This window comes from Aquarana catesbeiana, linkage group LG07 (assembly GCF_042186555.1).
Source record: "Aquarana catesbeiana isolate 2022-GZ linkage group LG07, ASM4218655v1, whole genome shotgun sequence".
Classification (NCBI taxonomy): domain Eukaryota; kingdom Metazoa; phylum Chordata; class Amphibia; order Anura; family Ranidae; genus Aquarana; species Aquarana catesbeiana.
The window spans coordinates 157,862,172-157,887,600 of NC_133330.1; the positions used below are offsets into that span (position 1 = coordinate 157,862,172).

At 44.2% G+C, this 25,429-nt stretch overlaps 1 protein-coding gene across 5 annotated transcripts in view; it reads right to left on the reverse strand.

Annotated features, from left to right (window-relative positions):
* LOC141103311 (myomegalin-like) overlaps window positions 1-25,429 on the reverse strand; it is a 716,510-nt gene that overhangs the window by 390,222 nt on the left and 300,859 nt on the right. For all 5 annotated transcript variants that reach the window (XM_073592764.1, XM_073592765.1, XM_073592767.1 and 2 more), the window contains one exon: window positions 4,701-4,764. In XM_073592764.1, coding sequence (XP_073448865.1) covers window positions 4,701-4,764 — 64 coding nt within the window. The remainder of the gene's footprint in view (window positions 1-4,700; window positions 4,765-25,429) is intronic.

Sequence of the window (25,429 nt, forward strand, 5' to 3'; positions counted from 1 at the left end):
AATGTGGAAATGGTGTCTACTACAATGACTTTCAGCTTCTAGAGGGACTCCATGGGTATGGTATATGCATAGTTGCATTCTTCCAAGCTGGGCCAATAGTCCAAGACCAATGTTTAAAATTAAACACCTGAAAGTCTTTTTTAAGTAATTAAGTCCTATATTCCTGTTAAGTCCTGCCTACTGAAGCATTTGACAGTTGAAAGTCAGGGGACATGACTTATTTCTGGGAGGAGGTTCGGCTTCATTTCTACTTGGGCTGAAGATTCAATGAAATTCATTCATAGCTTTATAAAAGTTGAACACATTAGCTATAGCTGAAAGATGAACACCAAAGGAAGTTCTTTACACAACAAAGCTGCTAACTCAGAAACACATCTTGCAGAGGTGATGGCAAAAAGAAAGGCAACCTTGATGGGTGCAAAGGGAGTATGTAAAGAAATGACAGAACCAGGCTTATACCCTATGGATGTACAGTTGGAACTATGTTCAATTTTGTACCCTGTGCAAAGGATTTTTACTAAGAATTGAGATGTATGTAGTCTTTGAAAAGTATTGTGAGGGCTGAGATTTGACATTTGGTGACAATCAAATTCAAATGTTGATCCAGCTCAAACTGGAAAAAGAGCATGATGCGTTCGATGGAGAACTTGGATAGAATTTCCAAGTTTTAACACCATGTGAAACATGCTTTTCAGGTGAAAAGGTAGACTTTGCAAGAGGTGCTTTCCTAGCTTTTAGCAGCATATGAACAATGGAATCAGCCAGGCCCTATCTTTTAGGACCTGGACTTCAACAATAATGCCATTAAAATCAGTGACCACAAAGCAGCATGGTAATCTGATCCTTGGGCAGAAGATACAGGCAATCTGGGAGAACTCATGGAAAGTCCAACAAAAGTCTGAGGAGATCTGAGTACCGCATCTACCTGGATCATGATGTGATGAGTATCATCAGAATGCCCAATTAATTTTAATTTACCGAGACATCTATTGCCAGGGCTAGAAGGTCCCTGAACCTGAAGACAAACTTACACTGTTTGTTGTTGAACCTGGAAGCCAGAAACTTTATGTCCAGCGCTACCCACCTGCGACAGGGGTCATGAAAAACCTCTGGGTGGAGAGATCATTCCCCAGGTTCCAGACGTTGATGTGTACCTACTAATTTTCCACACCTGGGATTTTCATGGCGAGCAGGACCAGGCCTAGTATATAAAGTTCTGCCCAAACCAGAATCTGGTCAACCTCTCACTGAGCTCCAAGAATTCTGGTTCCTCCCTATTGGTTGATGCATGTCACTGCTGTGGCATTGTCCGACTGAATTCAGGTTGGATTACCCCACAGTCGAGAAGTCCAGGATTAAAGGGATAACCAAATCACTCTGAGTTCCACTATGTTCACTGAAAAATGAGCTTCCTCCAGTGACCAAGTACCAAAAGAGTGAACAGAACTCCCCAGCCTCTCCAGCCTTCGCTGAAATGGTCTGGAGTAGAACTGGGCATACAGAGGCAACCTGGCTCAAAGGAGGTAATCATTAAGCCAATAAACCTCATGCAAAAGTGGGTTGGTGGGCTCCTGGACTGCAGAGTCCAAACCTGGGAACAGAGAGCAACAAGTTTGTTCCGTGGAAGAAAAGACATGGACAGGAGCAATATCTAGAGGGAAACCTAGATACTCCAAGTGATGGATTGGTTCCATTGCTGATTTCTGAAGGTTCAGGACCCAACTGAGCTGCTGCAGGGTCTGAACAGTTTGATAGACACTGGCAGACAAGAGAAGATTATCCAGATATCCCACAATGGAGCTGCCCTTTGAACAATACAGAGTAGGTCTAGGGGCAAGCACCTTGCTGAAGACACGGGTGCAGTGGACAGACCAAAGGGAAAGGGCAACAAACTGGTAGTATCACATGCCCACAGCAAAACAGAGTTAGCGGTGCAGTGGAAGGATAGGGATAAGTAAGCAGGCATCCTTGATGTCCACAGAAACTAGAAAGTCTCCTGCACGGACTGAAGCAATGACTGACCTGATAGTGTTTGCAGGGATGTTGCAAAGCTCAACAATTTAAAGTGGGTTTGAGGCATAGTTTGAACTTGGCTTGACGGAGTATAAGCTTTGGCTTTGAAGGAGTATAAGCTTGTGGTGGAACGGAGTTCCAGGCTGGGTCTTGGACCAGGAGGAATGGGAGAAAGGAAAGAAACTCTTCCCCACTTCAGAGGTAAAGGATTTACCAGACTGAGGCGTGGATTCAAAGTGGATTCAATATCCTGGCGGGCGTCATATGACGTCGCCAGGATATCAAGCCGCTGCACGCCCCCGGGGGAGCACATTGTGGCGATTGTTGTTTAGATGTGTCAGTCTGATACACCGCAACACCGATCTAGGTAAAGAGTCTCTGACGGAGACTGTTTACCCCATGATCAGCCGCGTCCAATCAGACGAGAGTAGAGGAGAGCCGATCAGCTGCTCCTTTGACAGGGGGGTCTGTGCTGATTGAGTATCAGCGCAGCCCCCCGAGGATGCCTACACTGGACCACCAGGGACGCCACTAGGACCACCAGGGATGTGACCACCAGAGATGTCACCACCAGCTATGCCACCCTAGACCACCAGGGATGCCAATCAGTGCCCATAATGGATGCCAATCAGTGCCTACAAAGGGCATCACTGATTTGCAGGCATTATTTTTGGCACTGATTGGCATCCATCCGTACCATCAATTAGTGTACATCAGTGCCACCTATCAGTGCCCATCCGTGCCACCTATCAGTGCCCATCAGTGCCACCTATCAGTGCCCATCTGTGCCAACTATCAGTGCCCGTCCACGCCAACTATTAGTGCCCATCTGTGCCGCCTATCAGTGCCCATCTGTGCCGCCTTTCAGTGCCCATCAGTGCCACCTATGTGTACCTATAAGTGCTGCATATCAGTGCCACCTATCAGTGCCCATCTGAGCCGCCTATCAGTGCCGCATAATAGTGCCCATCATCAGTGCCCATCAGTGTCACCTCATCAGTGCCACCTCATCGGTGCCCATCAGTGCCGCCTTATCAGTGCCCGTCAGTGCAGCCCCATCAGTGCCCATCAGTGAAGGAGAAAACTTACTTATTTACAAAGTTTTGTAACAGAAACAAAAAAAAAAAAAAAACATTTTTTTTCAAAATTTTCTGTCTTTTTTTTATTTGTTTAGCAGAAAATAAAATCATTCTGCAATCTGATGAGCACAGCAGCAGTTTTTTTTTTAGGTCAGTGGGAGTTAGCGCCTGTCGTGGTATGCGTGCACTATTGCGCATTCGCCGATTTGCAGCGCCGCGCACCTGCGTGTGCCAATTTGCCATTCATGCGCCAATGCGCACTGGAGTGCACCGTATGTGGCCATGCCTAGTATTGGCAATATTGCAAGTTTTTCTTTGCCCATTCTCCTGACAGCCTGGACCTATAAAGCACTTTGCAGATAAATCACAAAACACACCAGGTGTCTGGAGAGCACCCCAAGCATAGCTAAGGGTCTCAGGGTCACAGTACAGCTGACCCTGCATCTTCAGCAAGATGGGGTCTGGGCACAGTTTCCAAGGCTATGCCAAGAATAAGTCAATCCCGGAAAACACAAAAAAGGACTCTCTTGGCTCTGCAGTAAACAAAGGAGCTTTATTAAAGAAAAAGGATTTTGAGGAAAAGAGTTTGCTTCTCTTTAGACAGAGAAGACATCCATTCTCCTAATACACTAGTATAAAAATGGAGCATGATGGGAGTGAGAAGAGTTATATCTGGCTGACTAACAGCTTTGTTTGCTAGTGTCCAATCTCCTGCAGGAAATAGTATAACCCTCTCGTCTCTCAATTAATCCTGTGTTTCTTAAAGAAGAGCTCCGGGCTCCTTCAGAAAAAAATTAAAGTCAGCAGCTTCAAATACTGTAGCTGCTGATGTTTAATATTAGGACACTTACCTGTCCAGGAATCCAGTGGTATGCTCACCCAAGGCGATTTTTTAATCTGCCTTGCAGCTTCACAGCCGATTCCCTACTGTGCATTTGCGAAGTGAGCTGCACTCTGTGAATGGGCCGGCTGCGGGGGTAGGAGGCAGAACTTCTGGCTGAGTTGGCGAACTCAGCCGGAAGTGGGAGCGGGTACCTGTCAAACCAGGTACCTGCTCCCCTCTCCTCTCAAAAGGTGTTAAATGTGGCAGCGGATGGGGGAGGGGGCAGACAAGTAGGGCTTTCCCTTTTGGGTGGAGCTCTGCTTTAATAAACAGAAAAAATAAATTTTATTACATGCAACATTTGGATATCAGTCTCTTGTAATCATGCAAAACATTACATAGAAGCACAGTAAGGTAATGGGGCCCTTAATGCATTGTACAATGATATTAATCTAAGACTGCAAGCTCTTTGGAGACAGCAGAACTGTGACACCTTCAGTGTACTGATGGTCCTTTATTGGTCAGTCCCGGGTTCAGGTTTAATTGCTGAACTGCAGGGTAGTTTAAGGTCTAGAGGCTGGACCCAACTCTAGTGTTTGGTAGGGGGCATGGATCTCAAAATTGGTTGAGGTGAAATACAAATGGTTTGTCAGTTAAAACAATCCTGTGCATTTGTGTGTTTGCCTGAAGTGTTGCTTAAACATTTGCATTGTCTGCAATATGTGTGAATATCCACAACATATAGACAATTAATTGAACACACACTTGCTGAGGTGGAAACTCACCTTTGCTGTCCAGGTTTTTAAAGCAAATCGGAGCAGTGTGAACTGAAGGACTTTGTGTAAAGGCCTGAAAGATACACATGCAGAAATTTCACATAAGTATTTCAAAATAGAAAGAAAATATTACTTTCCCAATTTAGTGTAAAAGGAAACATTACTAAAAATATTTAAACATGTAAAAGATTGCCTTGATGCAAATAATCTTACTTACAGGAAGTCATTAACTGTTGGTTATACTGCCGCCTACAGGAAGATTTGCCACTGGCAAACAAAACAATTGTAGGCCAGCGAGACTAACCTATCTACTCTCTCTGCATGCCTCAGTTTGTAGTAAAGCAATACTAACAGCATGACCATTAACACAAAGAGATGGGACCTGTGTCCCTTAATGCACAGAAAAAGGATTTTACAGTAAATGCAAACATTTTTTTTCTCTCATGTTCATTGAGGTACACAGGAAGACATTAACTGTTAGGACATTCAAAAACAACCCGACTGCGAATTGGGCAACACAGCAAACAAAACGCTAATGGCCTGAAAAAAAAACTGAAAAACAACAGAACTGGGTACTCCTTGCAGCTAAAAGAATTGTTTGAAGGATCTTACATCTGAAGATGATGCCTGAATAATCACCTGGTAAAACTTGGAAAATGTGTGAATAGAAGACCAGATGGCAACCTGGGACACAGTAGCCTGATGTCAAAGAGGCCAAAAAGCACTCACAGATCTAGTAGAAGTGCCCTGACAGGAAAGGATGGGACCTGATCCATGAGACCAAGCTTGGATAATGGTCTATCTGTGCCACTTGATCACCTTTACAGGGACCATCCCGAACAGGCATTACTAAATGGCGGACCACGGTCCAAATACGGGTAATTGTCCCATTCGGGCCGCCATGGTACCTCTATTTAGGGGCCTTTTCTAACCACTGATCTGACCGCGGGACGTGGGACAGTTCTGGATGGAGGGTGGGAACTGGCCGAAGTTAACAAGCAGGTGATTGGTTGCTAGGATCTGCCTTCATCCTAGCAGGTAATCACTATCTTGCAACTGCCACCCTACATCCAGACATGCAGTGCCGACCTCCGGTCTGTGGAAGTTAAGACACTAGTGTCAAAGACTGAAAAGGAGTTAAGGAGTGTGTGTCATTCCTTCATTTTCTGGATAATCTTTTATCTAAATACTACTTCCCTGCTCAGAGTTGATGTGTAAAATGTGTGTATGGGGGGGTGATGTGCAAGATATATTATGGGGGGGCTCTGAGGACATTAAAGTGGGGAGGGGTTGCTGAGGACAGTGATATGGGGGGGCTGAGGACATTAAACTTAGGGGAGCATGAGGAATGTAATATAGGGGGCAGATGACATTGAAGTAGTGGAGCTGAGGACATGAAAGTGGGGGGGTTGAGGACTGTGATTTGAGGGGGGTGAGGACATTTAAGTGGGGGGTTAGGACATTAAAGTGGGGAGACTGAGGACTGTGAAGTGGGGGGGTCATTTTAATGGGCTGCACTACCCACAAGAAACACAGATAAAGAAGTCCTTGACCTTTTTTTCAAAATTGCAACGCAACATACCCGTGGTGCTGCAGCAACATGGGGTTTGGCACACACAAAAATGCGCCACGGGTACCGACATCCGACATGATATTCGGACCTCTGCTGGAAGAAAAATTTACTGACCGGACTTCTGTGAATTTTTATTCAATACCCCCGATGGTCACTGCCACTTTAAATCCCCCCAATCCCATGATATTGGTGGTCAGTGATCCTTTAACCAAGCCTCCCCCCCCCCCCCCCCCCCCCCACTCGTTTGTCATTTGCAGTTTTCCTCCCCTGGTGCTGAAGGATTTTATAAATTGATTGTCACAATAGAGGAATGAGAGGGTTCACCAATGTTAACAGTACTACACTGTTCACAATAGTGATAGCTGTGAATGGTCATCCCAATGACCACACCGCACAACTAACTCTGTGTCTTTAGCCGTTGTAGTAAGGGTGCCATCCAACAGTCTATTTACAATGGCCTGAGGAGGATAAAGATAAGTACATCCTCTACCAGATAGGTGGATGTGTTATTAAACCGGGACACTACCGTATCCACAAAAAGGGGACCACTTTTTAACAAATTCCTCCTCAAGCGAATACAAGGTTGATAAGCACTTGGCGATACAAACATCTTGTCAGAATATTTCCGGTATCCATAGAGGGAGACTGAGAACAATGGATGCAAACAGAAAAGTCTTGACAGTCTTAAGAGCTCCAAGGACTCTAGACTAGAAACCATGCAAACAGGCTGATCCTCTAGCTTCTAGTTTCAATATATTCCAAAATGGTCTCTTTTAGTTTGGAACTGATAGCAAAAGACTGTGACTCCTCTGAAGCAGATTTATCCGGTAAAGACTGAGAAGACCTTCTGAGAAGACTCAGAATCTGACAGGATCTCAGTAGCTGATTGCTCAAAGGCTGCTAAAAGCCAATCAGATACAAAGTCTATGGGAGAGGGCATGGCAATGTACGTGTGTTGTTGTTATTGTAGTTGCTATTTGTTATTTGATATTATCATTGCTCAAAGGTATAACTCATATGCACACCTAGACTAAGGGAGTTCCTTCAGTCGGGATGGTTTGACAATAGTAGCGCACCTGAGTGCATTTATCATATTGATAAAACTGAAAATTCAGTTTTTTTAAGGTTGCAGCACTATTAGTTATTTGTCTCAATTTTCTTTTTTCATTATTTCTTTTATTTATTGTTTAGCTAATTATTTACTTTTTTTTTTATTTTAATTTTTATTTCTTATTTTTCATTTTAAGTGCAAAATTTTGTGGTTATATCTTGTTCACTTTGAAAATATTTTGTTGTTCACTTTTTCTCACATCACGTTTTAAACATGATAGTAAGTCGGGGTTAGTGCAGATTACTTGTGATACAATGTACGTGTGGCCTCTGCAGTCAAAGTCAGCAAACATCTGAGCTATTTTACCTAGAAAGTCATGTAAGCCTGAGGTATAAAGCCCCTTAGACAAAGCAGAGGAGGCAACAACATCTGATGAAGCCAGTGAAGACTCTAAAGATGGAGCAGACTCTAACAGCAGGGGGCATAAGGATTCCAGGCTGCAGACATCATCCAAATGAATAGGTACCCTGCAATCAGCACTGGAGTCATTGGTGGAGTGTGAGCTGGGGGCACCCAATACAGTGGGACTGTCCCCTCTATATATATAGAATCAAATATATTGCAACCCCACAACAGTAAAGCAACATAGCTCAGGGTAACACACAAGGCATTAGGTATTTACAAACCTAACCACCGGTAGCAGGTGCACATTCAGAGCGTCGGAGGTGATTAAGTCACTGTAGGGAGGCAGCAGAAATGAACCAAAGATTGGAGATGTGTCATTCTGCAAAGCAGAAGCAGCAGCAGGACAATGCTTCCTCTACTCTGAATGGCAGGATAGAGAGCAAGCGAGGAGAGCATGTGACACACTTCACCCAGTGAATGATGGCAGCACATAGTCCCTCCTAACACAGTAAATAGATAAAAATAGGAGATTCAACAGGAATTCAAAAGGCCCTGGAAAGCACTTCACAGCTAACTTAGCAAAATAGGGACTGGAAAGTGCCTACTGTGTAACCCAGTATTCTAAGGTCACTTCCATGCTAGCCCTGCATTGTCTATTCCAGCAGAGTCTGGGCATGGCACTTCAAGGATATGCTGAGGAAAAGTCAATCCAGAGAACTGCCCTGTAGACATAAGGTCATGCAGCAATGCAATCAGGAATCTTGACTACGGAAAATTAAATAAAAAAAAAAAAAGTCATCAAAAAAGGTTATACTTTTCTCAGCAGAGCTAAAAACCAATGTCCATCATCCCGGGACACTACCAAAAAACTGAGGCATGGTAAGAGAGGGAGAGGTTATCTTGGGCTGGCAATATTTTTTTAATTGCCAGTGTTCAATCCTTCTGTAGACAACAGTATAACCCAAAAGTTAATGGATTCCTGTGTCCCTCAATAGATGAAAAAGAAAACATACTGTAATTTTATGTAATTTATAATTAGATACGTATGAGGGTCAAGCCATTGTAATGGATGTGAATAAGGTGTCACCAGGTAAAAAATATTAAAATGGCTATTTCAAATGTAATATTGCATTAGAGGTTTGAAATGTTAAAAACCTTAAGAATTTTCAGATATCTGTTAGTTCCTCTTTTTCAGTCTGAAGACAAACCGCAATGAATTATAAAAAGACTGTTGCTTCCTGTCTCTTCCGAGAAATCTCGCCGATAGCAGACATGACGTCAACATTTAATAATAGCTATGATCAATTGCTAAATTTGCTGAAACTGCTGAAAAACTCAGGCAATGTCACAATAACGTGTTTTGCACGTGCTTTGTTTTTGTCTGACAAGAATGTATAAAGCTGTAAAAAGAGGAAATAAAGAATTCAGAAGCAGCTTCTGAGCTGCAAGTTGGTCTCGGGAGATTATATTCACAAGTGTACACTTCATATATCAAACTCAATCTGATAAGGGGTAGATATAATAATATCGGACTTTTGTTCGAATCCAAAACATTTTGGCGCCGAACGTTGGGCTCAAGGCTAGGGTCCCAAGTAGCTGATCCAGAAGGGACTAGGAGAAGCCAACGCGGATACAGGAGGAGACTGATCAACTCTAGAAATGGTAAGACACTTTTGATATCTTGTATATCTAGTCTACTGTTTATCCTGTACCCGTGGCTGGTCAATCTCTGTGCCCATATCAGCTTCCTACGGCCCTCAAAGACAGGTATTAATCTTGTCTCGAGTCTGTTGATAAGTTAAGGAACCTGCAATTATATCTACCGCCTGTTTTGTTCTGTTCTGTTTTGTTCTGGTCAATTTTGTGTTTTGTGGTGGCTGTTGGGAGTGAGGGATTGCTTATATAGTCACGGGTGAAATTAGTTGACGTGGTTTAAACTTCTCCTGGGACCAGGAGGGGGCGTCAGGACGTGGTTAAACTTCTCCTGGGGGAAAAAATAATTGTGCGGCTAAGCATGGGTGCAGTAAGCACGGGCAACCAGGAGGGGGTGTCAGGAACACGCATAGCGGTGTGGGGGATCCCGTGACAGTTTGAGTAATACTGTACTTCACTGTGGCCGTCACATATCTTGTTGGTTGATTATGTCATGTCCTAAATATGTTTGCGGGGACTATTATTTGGCATACATGAAGGAGGCTGGGGGTTGGTTAAAATGGTAGAGCTAGGATATAAGAAAGAAGCTCTTGGTTACATACCCTTGTTAGCGGAGATCACAGATGTGTTGGTATTCAGATTAAATGTACATTATCCCGTTAAACTTGAGGTTGGCAAGTCGCCACAGGCTATAGAAAGTGACGTTAGAAGGAGGGGACACGCAGCCGAAAGGTGTCCGTCGCAACTTCAACATCACGTGTAACACGTGTAAGGAGACTTGCACGGCAGTCGAACACTGTAGACGTTCTTTTCTCTCTCTCTCTCTCCTTCTCTATCCATTTTGTCTTTTGTACTCGTTTACTTGAGACTGTGATATGGTCTGAACCGGTACCAGGTGACGGATAGAGGATTGTCGGACCCTTGAGTCAGGACAGCCTCGTGACCCATCTAAAATCCTGAGCAGACACACATAAATATCCCAGTCATCAAGACAGAACGTAGCAAAGTAGTGCTATATATTGGAAGGTGGTCCGAAAAGAGGACAGGTGGTGGTCAGATGATTGTCGGACCCTTGAGTCCAAGACAGCTTCATAAAACCGCCATACAAACCCTGAGTCCGGACACATAAACTTCCCAATAGCCAACGATGAGGCAGAAATTGGAGAGACCTAAAGAGGGTAGTTTGGCTTGTGATTTGGTCTTAGAGCGAGAAAGAGAAGATGCTGTCAAGAAGGGGAAAAAATTAGCAAAAGTATGTGGGGTCACTATGCATTTGAGTGGTCGGCTAGAGCCAAATGAATGGCATACTGTTTTGAAACGTAAAAAAGGTCTGTTGTCAGATATGGGTTACTACGAGCAGCAGATGCTTGGTTTAAAGTTGCAAACGCTATTCATAAGGTGGGGTGAACATGAAATTAATCAAAATGCATCAAAATGGTTGTATTGTGTATGTGTACAAAACAACACCAGAAAAGAGGAAGTCAAGTAGTCAGCCACCGTCCTATAATGGCGCCTGGTCCCCAGGAAGTAGACACGGCCCTCTGTTCTAAGTGACACCTCCCCCTGTGGCAACACGCCCTATGCCACCGCCCCCTGAACCGCCCACACCAAAACCCACCCACAAGTTTCCAGTGATGGAACATCGTAGCAAATTAATGTAGCGTTTTAATTACATAAGTAGTTTATGTATAGGGTGTCTTGATTATTTCAGAGTCTGACTTTAAGGAGTTTCTCTAACAGCAGTAGATGTAGCAAATGTGCTATATTTATGCAAATGGTTTTATTTGTGTTTAAGCTGTAATAGCAATAATTGGGAGTTTAAAATGTTAAATTTTAATATTTAAGAGTATTATAAATAAAGAGGAAGTTTTTGTATTCTGAGCGTTATGCCAGAAGAATTATGGTTAAGTAGCGAAAGAGGAAGTGCTTTTCTTGCGTAATTCTATGTACTTACTAGAATCACACAAGTCACACAAATTAAAAAAAAATTAATTACTCTCTATGGAGATGGTCCACTCTAAAATACCTGAAGCCTACATGTGTACAAGAGGTCACACAAGGGAAAGGCAAATCTGTTGGGAAATATCACAACAGAATAGCACAAAAGTTTACTGACTTGGGTTTTAGCATGCTGAAAAAAGCACATAGACACATGTTAATTTATCTCAGGTCTTAAAAGAGTCAATCCGAAAGAGTCCGTCACGCCCAGAGTATAGAGTAATGGAGCTTGAGACATTGTTATTAGTAGTTATTAGGTCCAGAATCCACACAGAGCAGTAGAGAGTAGCTCCTCTCATGATGGCCTCTGACACACCTTATCTGCGTCCACCAGTACCAACTCCATGTGACTGCTACAACTGCGGAAGACCTGGCCGTTCCAGAAGAGAATACCGAAGACAGCAGAAGCTTGCCCACAGGCAACCAGGCCCCAACCGTGACCCACGTGAAGATGCCCAATAGGAGACATGACATTCCTCCTCCACCCCCTCCAGACCATATAGACCTTCTCCGCTAGGATTTCGGCAGACCTGTGTCACTTACCTCTACAATGGTATCCTCTGGAGACTCAGGAGGCCCTCTTGCAAAAATAACTCTCCCCATCGAGGGCCATCCTACTACGTTCTTATGTGACACAGGCACTGCCAAAAGTGTAACTAGGGCAGAACTACTATCCGATACCTTGTTCTTATCAGACATTAACATAACATGTGTAGGGGTGGATAGAACACCTAGGAAAAACCCCCTTTCACACCCTTTACATGTGGGCAACTTTCCTGATCTACTAGCAAGATTTGTGGTCTCTTCCACATGCCCCTTAAATCTTTTAGGGGCTGATGTCTTATCCAGACTCCAGGCTTCTATTTTCTTCCAACCCAATGGTGGTGTTCTGGTCTCTCCACCGCTAACCATCGATGATGCCTCAGTACTGTGCTCCCTTTTACTATCATTGGATGCACAATGTGAGGTTGGAATCCTGAATCCCAAAAGAGGTTTTGGATCAAGTCCCTACATGCCTGTGTGCAGCTAAATCCTGGGGCCCTCTTGCCCAGAAGACCACAATACCCCTTGAAAAGGAGAGCAAGAAAAATACAGAATGGTACAAGACCTTAGGGCTGTGAGGGAAGCTACTGTATTGGAGACACCTATTGTGGCCAACCCACACACCTTGCTGGCAGGAATACCGCCCGCAGCAAAATACTTGACATGAGAAGTAGACTTGGTGAACGCTTATTTCAGTGTGCCCTTCGATCCCCGTTGTCAATTCCTGTTCGCTTTCACCCACGGGTGGCGAGGGCTATACTTGGACTGTCATGCCACAAGGTGCCCAGAACTCCTCTTCCAAGGCAATGGCCCTTATTCTGGACAACTGGATGAAGTTACACCCAGACGTTGTACTCCTTCAGTATGTAGATGACTTCCTGCTCTGTGCAGATACCCTTGAGGACGCCTTAATCTTCTCTGAAAGTCTCCTCCAACACTTGGCCGAGCAAGGATGCAAGGCCTTAAAGCAAAAAGTCCAGAGAGAAAGTGATTTTCCTAGGCCTCTGCATCTCCCAAGGCACCCGACATCTCACTGAAGAATGAGTTACTGCAATCAAAGCCATCCCTTTGCCTCAAGGTCATAAACCTTTACATGCTTTCCTAGGATTAATCTCGTACTGCCGTTCTTGGATCCCAGTTCCAGAAGCCTCCCTCTTGATGAAACCCCTTTATGATGCCCTGAAATCTGACCCTTTTCTGCTTTCTCCAGAAGCTGTGGGAATTTTGAAGTTCTGAAGGAGATCCTCCCAGACTATGAAAAGACTTTCAAACTATTTGTCTCAGAGAGACAAGGACCTGCCACAGGAGTTTTGGCCGGTTGGCTCAGGCCCATGGTAACAGACTCTCCTGCCTCAGAGCTGTCTTTGCAGCCCAATGCCCCTCATGACATAACTGCCATACTGAACCAAGGACAGCCCAAACACGCCCAGCCCAAACAGCCCAAGACACCTCAGACTCCAGTGTGCCTTGTTTCTCCTCAATAACATCACCATCCTCCGATGTGATACCCTTAACCCATCCACTCTACTTCCACTTCTCGAGGGGGGAACCTCCTTGGAGAATGATCCTCATCTCACCACTCATGACTGTTTCGAGGTGAGGAAAACGGAGACTTCACATTTACCGACAGTCAGTGAAACAGCCCTTGAGAATCCTAGCTTGACAATCTTTGTGGATGGTTCCAGGTATGCAGACAGCGCTGGACGGTACCACACAGGATACGCAGCCACCACCGAAGATACAGTTCTTCAGGCTTCAGCATTGCCTTCCTCCATGTCTGCCCAGGAAGCAGAACTCCAGGCCCTAACAATGGCATGCAAATTGGCAGAGGGGAAAAGAGCTAACATCTATACAGATATGCCCTCGGCGTTGCCTGCGATTTTGGGATCATCCGGAAAACCAGAGGGTTCCTAACAGCAGCAGGTACACCTGTAAAACACAGTACAGCTATCAAGGACTTAATGGATGCCCTACTCCTACCAGCACAAGTGGCTATACTCAAGATAAAGGCGCACGGCAAGCTGGATTCCCAAGAAGCACGAGGCAATCATCTGGCAGACACTGCTGCAAAACAAGCTGCAAACAGAACACAAGAAGTGGTCAGTGGAGTGAATGCACCCATCCTGGATGATACAGTGGATACCCCTGAAGAAACTGTACAGACCACCATGATTCTACAAAACCCTCCTGTGAGCAGGACCCATCTCAAGGAGCAGCAAGAAGCAGCTGACAAAGAAGAAAAAGAAGTGTGGATCAAGAAAGGAGCCACAGAAACTGAAGGGATCATGGAACTAAACAAGAGGCTGTGTCTGCCACAATTAGTGTTTCCTGTAGTGGTACAGTGGGCCCATGGTGCCTCTCATCTGTCAAAAACTTTGATGAATGCCCTGATCAATAAATACTACTTAGCCCCGGGGATTACACCACTCACCAACAACTTTTGCAAGTCATGCACTATTTATGCTAAATGTAACCCAGGAAGAATGGAAAAGGTACCTTTGAAGCATCTAGCAAATGAATATGCATTGATTGACAGCAAAAACCACGGCTAAAAGACTTTTAGCGGAAACAGTGTGCAGGTATGGTGTTCCAGAGGTTATAGAGAGTGACCAGGGGCCGGCTTTCACGGCCTCATTAACCAAAGAGATATGGGCAGCTTTAGGAGTCACATGATCTTTCCACACCCCATACCATCCACAGAGCAGTGGGTAGGTGGAAAGATTAGACAGCACAATAAAATTTAGAATGCTAAAAATGTAAAAAATGTCTCAGGAAACGGGAATGAGTTGGCCTTAGACAGCCTACCCATTTCCTTATTCAGTGTTAGGTACACTCCAAGGGGAAACCATGGTCTGTCACCCTATGGGATATTATTTGGTTCAGCCCCCAGACTAGGTTGTTATTTCCTACAATAGTTGCAGCTCCAATCTGTTGTATTAACTGATTATGTGACTGCTTTATCTCGAGAATTAATCTATATCCATTTGGAAGTATTCTCCTCCATTCCAGATCCTGAGTGAGATACAGGATCACACAAGTTGGTCCCCAAAGATTGGGTCCTGGTAAAGAAGTTTGTGAGGAAACACACCCTTGAACCCAGATATGATGGTCCTCTCCGGGTTCTCCTAACAATTGCCACATCAGTCAAGGTGGCCGGGAAGAACACGTGAACACATGCCTCCCACTGCAAGGAAGTCCCTGTACCTGAGGAAGAGGCCGAAGGAACCAAATGATTCTGTATATCCTTTTCATAGTAATCATTGCCCAGGCGCAAGAGATAGCCATCAAACAAAAAGGTGGTGTAACCCAGTTCTGGTATAACTCATCCAATACGTTACCACTTTTATATCCTCTTATGAACAAATAATTCCAGGTACTATGTACAAAATCCGGCCCTGGGACGAAGCAGTGAGCCCCATGACTGTGTATGTATGCGTCACTGACACCTATTGGGGCGACAACTGTGATCCTTGGGGAGCAGTGGGTTGGAACACTGGGGGTACAAACCTGAAAACGCCCAAAATAGAAAAGACAAAAATGGGAAGTTACTCTTAGATAGAATGACAATCAACAAACACACAGATCAGCTTTACACCAAAGAGTTCAGGCTGACCATTGAGAATCCTAGCCCAGGGAGATGGTCAGGTGCGTGATGTGACGCACACGTAGTGGGGGAGGGGCCTGATGACGGAGCCGAGGAAGCGGGCGGCGGAGCAGCTCAGGTGAACGAAGCTGCCTGAGAAGTGGATCTGACAGCGTGCCGCACTCAGAGCAGCGGCGGCGGCGTTGGTCGGTACACCACGGGCCGCCGAGACTCACGGGGTGGCTCACCCCCACGCTCCCCCAGTCCCCTCGGATCGATGAGGGGAACACACCGGCTTCCCTAGAAGGTCTCCGGATGGCCCCGCACCCCAACCCTTCCCCCCAGTGATACATCATAAACCCCTGGAGGGCTGGATGAGGATCGGATCCTATGCGCCGAGCACGGCGGGATTGAAGGACATACAGCAACTAGAGGAGAAAATACCCACAATCTCCAGGGACACCGGGCCTAACCTGAGGTAGAGACGGTAAGCCTATGGGGGAACCCCTGCGAATTCAGGCAAGTAAATGTAATAATACTGTGAAATCCGTGGATTGGGAAGGAATCTTACAAACATGTAATGGTGGAACCATATATAATAACAGTGTCTGATGGGCTCCGGTGCAAATAAAGGTTTAAAACTAGCAGAAAGGTACTAACCCAGGAGAGACTGTATAAACTGTAGACCACTGCTGTTTTGAAATTAAAAAGACCGGAAAGGGAAAGGGGATGGAGCAGACAGGCGGGCGGTACTACCGTCTATAGTGGTCTTGTCTGGCCGGCCATTTCCTTTCCCTTTGGGACGGCTTCACCCTCCGTCTCCTTTTTCCCCTCCTGCTGCAGGTGTACAGTGAAGGAGTACAAGGAAACTATTAGGCATAAGACCGGATAGCTAAGTGGCTAAGCAGCTAAGAATCTAACGATAGTGCTTGGGTTCAAGCACTCTGCCTATCCCTGACCAAATACAACGGTAGTCACTAGGTCTGGTAAGATCAAGACCAGGCCGGGGGGGTGATACTGAGCATAAAAGTGGGGGCGGACAGAGAGGGACTAGAGGAGGCAGGCGGGGGAGGGCAAGGCGGAGATAGAAGATAATAAACATGCGAGGGCGCCCTCAAAGGGGAGCGGAGGCGAAGCAACCTAGAGAGAGCTTGAACACCAGCTCTATTCAGAAGTACCTGAAGGAGACAAACCAGGGAAGCCCAAAAACCCCAGCTCAAGATAATAAACAGCAAAGTGGGAAAGAAAAGAAGAAAGAAACAGTGAAGAGCCAAGGGGCTAATGGGGGATCAACTAGGGGAGAAGGCGGAACCCCAAGTATGATGGAGGACACCAGCATGGAAATACCATTAACCAAAATAGAGCTGCTAGAGATGTTCGCCAAACTGGAACTGGTAATTAAAACAGAAATTCATAATGTTAGAACCGACATGGGCCACTTACTGAAGCGAGTAGAATCAGCAGAGGAGGCCTCAGATAAACAGAGCAGAGAAATAGTCACCTTAAAACAACAGGTAAAAGACCTACAACTAGCCCAACGGGACATTTCTTATAAATTAGAAGCGCAAGAAAACAAGAGTCGCAGACAAAATTTGAGGCTGCGCGCCCTGCCAGAACAACGAGGTGAAGATCTGTATGCTAAAATGAAAGCCATCTTCAACCCGATCCTAGACCGAAACCCAAACGATGAACTGAAGATTGACAGGGTTCATAGATTAAGGAAACCCCCAAATGTCAGCGAGGATAAACCCAGGGACATAATTATTAGGTTCCACCATTATGAAGATAAAGCAAGAGCCTGGAGTAACCTCAGGAAAGCTCAACCAGTAAAATTTGAGGGGGTTGAAATCCAGTTTTTTACCGATATTTCGGCAGAAACTCTGGCCTGGAGAAGGCAGTTGCGACCCCTCCTGGAAGAACTGAGAAAGGCAAACATGAAATATAGTTGGGGATTTCCAACCTCACTGATTGTAGTGAAAGCGGGCAGAACATGCAGATTGAAATATATAGATAATATGCAAGACTTTTGTAATGATTTGGATATCCCTGTCCCAGCCGTATTTAAATAATCGGTGGAAAGCCCGGTTGATGTTCAGACACCTGAAACCTTGGGGGGGGGGGGGGGGTGGGGGCGGGGGGGGTGCGTGGGTGGGAGGGGGAGGGCGCCCGGTGTGGGGACAGGCGGCCTTATGGGCGCCCGCTCGCGATGTTCCCCCTCCCCCCCTTTCTATTTAGGGGGGGGGAGCATGGCGACCGAGGTGATCCGTCATTTGAGTCACACCCCATTGGTCTGGCCGGTCGCATGCCGAGAGAAGCAATACCTCTTGGCGGCGGACATACTGCCAGGTCTAGGCAGGTAGGGAGGGGGGGGAGGGTGGGGGGGTGGGGGAGTGGGGTCTGGGGTGGAGGGAGGTCTGGGAGGGGAGGAGAGTGGAAAAGGTCCGGCAGGTATCAAAGGAAAGAGTGCAAAACATAAGATGTGAATCTAGCGAGCAGCAATATGCAAAGCTAAATGACAGAGTTTTCATGTTTTACTTACAACGTTAAAGGGCTGAACTCCCCCCTTAAACGTCACAAAATCTTGCGAGAATTAGAACAACTTAAGGCAGATGTAGTGTTTCTTCAAGAGACCCACCTGTCACAGGATTCACACATTAGATTATTTTCTAAGTGCTTCCCCAACTGGTTTTACAGCGACTCACCTATCAAGAGAGCTAAGGGGGTCGCAATTGGGCTCTCAAGAAGGACTAGGTTTGCGCTATTAGAAAGATGTGAGGATAGGGACGGTCGCTATCTTTTTTTGAAGATTAGAATGGGAGAAAGGGTTTTTACCCTGGTGAACATCTACTGTCCAAACAACAACCCAGCACAATTTTTGCTACACATCCTAAATAAGTTAGCAGATTTTAGGGCAGGACAGGTGATAGTGGCAGGTGACCTAAATTTCTGCTTGGACCCAGCGATGGATAGCACAGCTGGTAACCAGAGAATGAGTGGGAGACTATTAAAAAAAGTTGGCCAGAAATTGCACAACTGCCATTTAATAGACGCTTGGAGGGTACAACACGCAAAAAGTAAAGATTATACTTTTTTTTCCTCGGTACATGGGTCCTATTCTCGTCTTGATTATTTTTTGGTAGACCATAGGTTACTTGATTGTGTCAAGGAAACGGAAATAGGCGTTGCCACTCTGTCCGACCATGCGCCGGTTTTGATGAGGGTGGCGATGCCGGGATTCCGGAGATCACCATTTTCATGGCAGTTAGACGAAAAATTAATAGACAACCCAATCATCTATAGTAAGATACAGGAGGAAATAGAGGGCTTCCTCAAGATAAACGATACCGGAGAGGTCTCAGGTTCAGTCTTATGGGAGGCGATGAAAGCATATATAAGGGGCATATTGATTTCTTTGGAAGCCAAAGAGAAAAAAGAGGGGAAAAAAAGAAAGGCAGAGCTAATTGAAGAAACATATCAGTTGGAACAAATACATAAATCAGCCAATGGGGGCCACAACTTATTTCTAGTGCAGTTAATCCATAAAAGAGAAGAACTAAAAGATCTAATGGAACTGGAATCTAAACGCATACTGTATAAAAACGCAAAAGACAGATTTAGGTGGAGTAACAAAATAGGGAAACACCTGGCATCAGTCGTTAAAAAGAAAAGGGATAAGAACTTCATAGAGAGGATCCAAAATAAAAACGGGATATCTAAATATACTTCTAGCGATATAGCCGAAGAGTTTCAAAAATATTTTACAGCTTTATATAAAGTCAAACAAGGTGGGGCTAATACTCTGGGAAAGGAAGAAACGATAGATGAATTTTTAAGAGAGGCAGGCTTACCAAGTCTCTCGGACAACGAGGCAAAAGAATTAGAAGAACCCATTACGGTGGAAGAAACTGAGCGGGCTTTGAGGACATCTCCCTCTGGAAAAAGTCCGGGGCTAGATGGCTTCACCACCTACTTCTATAAAAAATTTAAAAATATTCTGATCCCCAAGCTCTGTCAGATATGGAACAAGATAGGGAGCCAGGAGGAATTCTGTGAAGGAGCTTTGATGGCATCAATTGCCTTAATACCTAAGGCGGCGAAAGATAGCTCACTGTGTTCGAGCTATAGGCCGATCGCTTTACTTAATACTGATACAAAATTATACGCCAAAGTATTAGCCAATAGGCTGAAGGACAAAATGACATACTGGATACACCCTGATCAGACGGGCTTTATCCCAGGCAGAGAGGGGAGGGATAATGGTGTGAGGTCACTATTGGTTATAAAAGCGATGAAAGTGAGGGGGGCCCCCAGTCTACTACTGTCGTTGGACGCAGAGAAAGCCTTCGACAGGGTGGACTGGGGGTTCATGATAAAGACACTGAGGGCAATCGGATTAGGCGACACTATGTTAAATTGGATCAAGGCACTATATAAGGCCCCATCCGCACTAGTCAAAGTAAACGGTGTATTTTCGAGAGAAGTCAGGATGGAAAACGGAACTAGACAGGGATGTCCCCTGTCCCCTCTTCTGTTTGCCCTGACTTTAGAGCCCTTACTGGCGGTAATCAGGAAAAACTCAGATATTCGCGGATGCATAGTGGAAGGCGATGAACACAAGCTCTCGGCGTTCGCCGATGACGTATTGTTCTATATAACGAATCCAAGGATCTCACTCCCGAACCTCCTGGCTACGCTGAGGAGATACGGGGAACTTTCAAACTATAAGGTGAACCTTGGTAAATCAGCAGCCCTAAATATCAACATTGAGAAACAAGAGGTAACCAAACTTAAAGAATATTTTCAATTTCCATGGCGGAAAAAAATAGATTACCTAGGAATAGTACTAACAAAATCCCTCAAGAAATTATACCAGTTAAACTTTATACCCCTCCTTGAGGAGATTAAGCAGGAAACAAAGAAAAGCATGTATTCCCCTATTTCTTGGCTTGGTCGAGTCAATATTGTTAAAATGAATCTAGCTCCGAAGATTTTATATAAAATGCAGTTACTGCCAATTCCGTTAGCACAGACTTTTTTCAGAGCTCTGAACAACATTATTTCCAAATTCGTTTGGAAAAACAAGAAGCCACGGATCGCCTTTGGGGTCTTGAGCAGGGACAAAACACAGGGTGGTTTGGCCCTCCCAGATTTTAAGAATTATTATAGAGCAATTGTACTTTCACGAATGTTGGAATGGGGTAAAGAATCAATAGGGAATAGATGGGTGAAATTAGAAAGAGATCTGAGCACGGCAAATATATGCCAATTAATTTGGAATCCACCACATTTTAGGGAATTAAGTCCAAATACACACATAATGACACGCCACACTTTAAGGACTTGGGATCAACTACACAGACAAAAGGCATGGGAATTCAATTCACCACTTATATATTTAAAGGACAATAAGTTTTTTCCACCAGGGTTAAGAGAAGTGGGAGGGAATTGGATAAGGAAGCACGAAACACAATTATTGGATATTACAAGAAACGGCAAAATTATTTCTTTTCAGGAGTTGTCACTGCCCAATGACCTAATGAACATAGATATATGGAGGTATAATCAGTTGGCTTCTTTTATTAAAAGTTTACCAGGTCCAATTAGAGATAAGGAGAATCTTAGACCTATGGAGAAATTGTTTCTGGAAAATAAAATTACAAAGAAAATAAAAGAACTATATAAAATAGTGCGGGAAGAGGGGGTAGGCATAAAGCCGTTATATTGCAATAAATGGGAGTCTGAGCTAGGTACATTACCAAGCGATGTAACATGGCAGAATATCTTTAACGCAACACATAAGTCGGCAATAGATGCGAGTACAATAGAATCAAATTTTAAATGCCTAGCCAGATGGTACATGACGCCAGACAGGGTAAACAAGATGCAAGGAGAATCCCCTGGTAATTGCTGGAGGGGATGTTCCGCCAGGGGATCAATGGCCCACCTCTGGTGGGAGTGTCCAATAATTAAAAGGTTCTGGCAAGAAGTACTCAAGACAACACAAGAGATAACGGGGACCGTGATCAGAGAAGATCCTTGGGTATGCCTGTTTCACGGGACGGAGGGTCGGACGGGCAAGTACAATGCCTCTTTGACGCCCACTCTTTTAAATATGGCCAAAAGCTTAATACCAAAAAAATGGCAAGAGAAAGCAGGCCCAAGTATTCGTGAATGGTTAATCAGGGTCAATGGAATCTATATCTTAGAGGCCGGGGACGTTGAAGACCTTTCGGTAGAGACAGAGGAAGTCCGGGGGGGAACAAAATGGGCGAAATGGTTAGCCTTTAAAAAAACATGGATGTATGCGGAGAAGTTCATATGAGGACGCACATACTAGAGTAGGCACTTCTGAGGGACCAGGGCGGGAGGGGAGAATCGGGGGGGTGAATTCGGGGGGTGGGGGGGAGGAGGGATAGGGTATTAAGATACTATTTGGGTTAAGGAATAGTTGGGGTTCACCCATATAATATTGGAATGTTAAAATAAAGTTTTTTTTTAATGGAAATAAGAATACTATATCTGCTACCATGATGTGATGTTATAATGGGAAGAAATTACCTAAATATGGTGATTTAAACCCTCTCATTGTAAAAACTGAAGTAGCAGGAAAAAAAAAAAAAAAAAAAAAAAAAAAAAAGAGAATCCTAGCCCAGAAGACAGTGGGACCTATGTTCTGGGCCTATGGTGGGGAAGTGGGTATCTAGGTTTTAGAAAGTCTTTCCAACTGAAAGATATGTTCAATAATCCTGAGTGGGGAGTTCCCCAATCCACATTTAGCTCAAACCCCCTAAGGCTCCATATACAGACGTTAGGCAACATGGTGGCCATAGCAGACCCTACCTTCAAGGACACCATGGCCACAGAAACCGGATTCTCAGATGTCAACTAGTGGCTAGAATGGATGAGTTACAATGCAGAGAAACATAACAAGACCAATTGTTATGTATGTGGGGGGGGGGGGGGGCTAGGCCTCATTTGGGAACAGTACCCCTAAACATACCCCCCGAACATGAGACATGCTTCCTTAGCCTGTTTACCAACTAACCACTCCCTGGGTGAACATTGGAAGGAGTAATATCCCACAGTCACCAAGACTCCTAAGCCAGGAGAAGGTATCACCATATATCCTGGCAATTACACATGCTATTGACGGTATTAGGGAATGGGGAAACCCTCTGGGAATTTCACTAGGGGTTACTGTGGATCTTATAGTAAGGCCTCTGGAGATCTAGTGCAAAATCAAGTCCAGTCCTTGGGAGACATATACTGGATTTGCGGGGACATGAAAATCAGAAGCAGATTGACAGAGCAGTGGATAGGAGAATGCGCATTGGCCAAGGCCATAATGCCTCTGCATATTTTTCCAGAGGCCACTCCACGAATAGAACCAGACTTAAACGACATACCCAGGTCTAACAGGAGGCGTAGGAGTGCCCCAGCAGGAAGCTTTGACCCCCATGTACACGTAGACACCATAGGGGTCCTTAGAGGGGTCCCAGATGAGTTCAAAGCAAAAGACCAAGTAGCAGCAGGATTTGAATCTTTGATCCCCATCATCACTGTCAATAAGAATGTAGACTGGATAAATTACATCTACTATAATCAACAAAGGTTTATCAATTACACCAGAGATGCACTCCAAGGTTTAGCCGAACAACTAGAAACCGCGCCACACATGACTTTCCAAAACCGCATGACCTTTGATATGGTCCAAGCTGAAAAGGGGGGTGTGTGTAAAATGGTGCCTAAAACAGGTACATGTTGTACCTACATCCCAGACAACACTGGCCCAAACGGTAAGGTGACTTTGGCCATCAGGAAACTTGAGGATTTGTCCGAAGAACTAAAAAAGAATTCAGGGCTCACCAACCCTTGGGATCAATACTTAACCTGGGTTAGGGGAGAGTGGCAGGGATTACTAACACAGATAGGAATAACCATCCTGATAATTTTAGTTTGCTGCATTCTCCCCTGTCTTAAAAAGTGTGTAGGGAAAGCTATTAACCAATGTTATTTTGCTTTTATGAATCAGGAAATACCAGATGAAAATTATGAAATGCACTTTGTTACAGTCACTTCCCCTCGTGAGGCAACATTAAAAGGTTACAGGGACAGACAGCACCAGATTGCCCCTCCCAGCATTACCCAGGGTAATGAGTTAGTCATTGCTTTCCTCTATATACAGTTGAAAAAAGTTGCAGGGGAATGGGCCAGGGGTAGGTTTTTCAGTGTAAGGGACAGATTTTAAATAGACATTTTGAAAGGGGGGAACTGTAATGGATGTGAATAAGGTGTCACCAGGTAAAAAATATTAAAATGGCTATTTCAAATGTAATATTGCATTAGAGGTTTGAAATGTTAAAAACCTTAAGAATTTTCAGATATCTGTTAGTTCCTCTTTTTCAGTCTGAAGCCAAACCGCAATAAATTATAAAAAGACTGTTGCTTCTGGTCTCTTCCGAGAAATCGCGCCGATAGCAGACATGACGTCAACATTTAATAATAGCTATGATCAATTGCTAAATTTGCTGAAACTGCTAAAAAACTCAGACAAAGTCACAACAAAGTGTTTTGCAAGTGCTTTGTTTTTGTCTGACAAGAATGTATAAAGCTGTAAAAAGAGGAAATAAAGAATTCAGAAGTAACTTCTGAGCTGCAAGTTTGTCTCGGGAGATTATTTTCAGAAGTGTACACTTCATATATCAAACTCAATCTGATAAGGGGTAGATATAATAATATCGGACTTTCGTTTGAATCCAAAACACCATATGTCCTCATTATAGAGCTGATGAAAAATTATTTACTCCCTTGGAAGTTTTCAGTTTCTACTATACTGAAATAAATGTTTTAATTAGGATTTTTTTTTTACACCATTGAACAGATTGAAAACAGATCTCCTAACAGTTTAATTTAATTTCAATTAAAACACATATATCTCTTTCAATTTAGTATTCAATTATGCACTTTTACCAGCTAGAAATCTGTGTGGATAGGTCTCTATCAGCCTTGGACCTCTAGACATTGCATTTTTTCCATTGCTCTTTGTAAAAAAACTGGTTCAGCTCAGTGAAGTTTTTCTGCTTTCCACCCTCTACCCTCACAGGCCTTTTAGGGCCTGCTGCATGGGGTTAGAGGTGTCTAAAGGGAGAAGAAGCGGGGTTCTGTCCTTCACTCCACTCGAAGTTCTGTTCTTCCTCAGTGGATAGTACTGTGCCTCCTACTTCTTGATTGAACCACTCCTTTATATATAAAGGACTTATTTTACTTTACCCCACCTCTAGCCTCATACTGGAAGCAGTGATTCTTTTTCTCTATCTTGGAATTGAAGCTACGAGATTATTTCTTGTCCTCACATGTATATGGAGACTGTGGAGAGCTAATGGAAGTATCTTAAAGGAGCAGTGACTGTGAAGGGGGATACTTTTTGAACGCTATTTGCCAAACAGTAAAATGAGAGGCAAATATCTTTTGGAGAGTGTGGTGTCTTATGGGGAGTGGTGAGCACTTTCTACACAGCAGTGAAGGATTAAAAGAATCGCACAAATAGTGTAGTGCATTGGAAAGAGAACACTGACTGTTGCATGAAAAAAATTCATGAAGATATCACTGATGCATGCATGAAATAATTGTGCAAACTTTATTAAGATATCACTGATGTTGCCACTTTCATTGGGGTGTTTTGTGTTAACAGCACTTTTGCCTATTGTATTTTGGATTAGATCAATATGGCACTACCAGAGAGTATAATTTTAACTGCCCTCAAGTTCTATGACAATAACGCAGGAAACGTCCAAGTGAATTATTGGTTTTATAGGCACAGCAGATATAACAGAAAATTTCAACAAATACTGTAATTTTCCTTTCCTGATGGACTCCATGGCAGCCTATGTGTGGGTTAACCCCGCCTCCTTCCCAATGATATAGGACCCCAT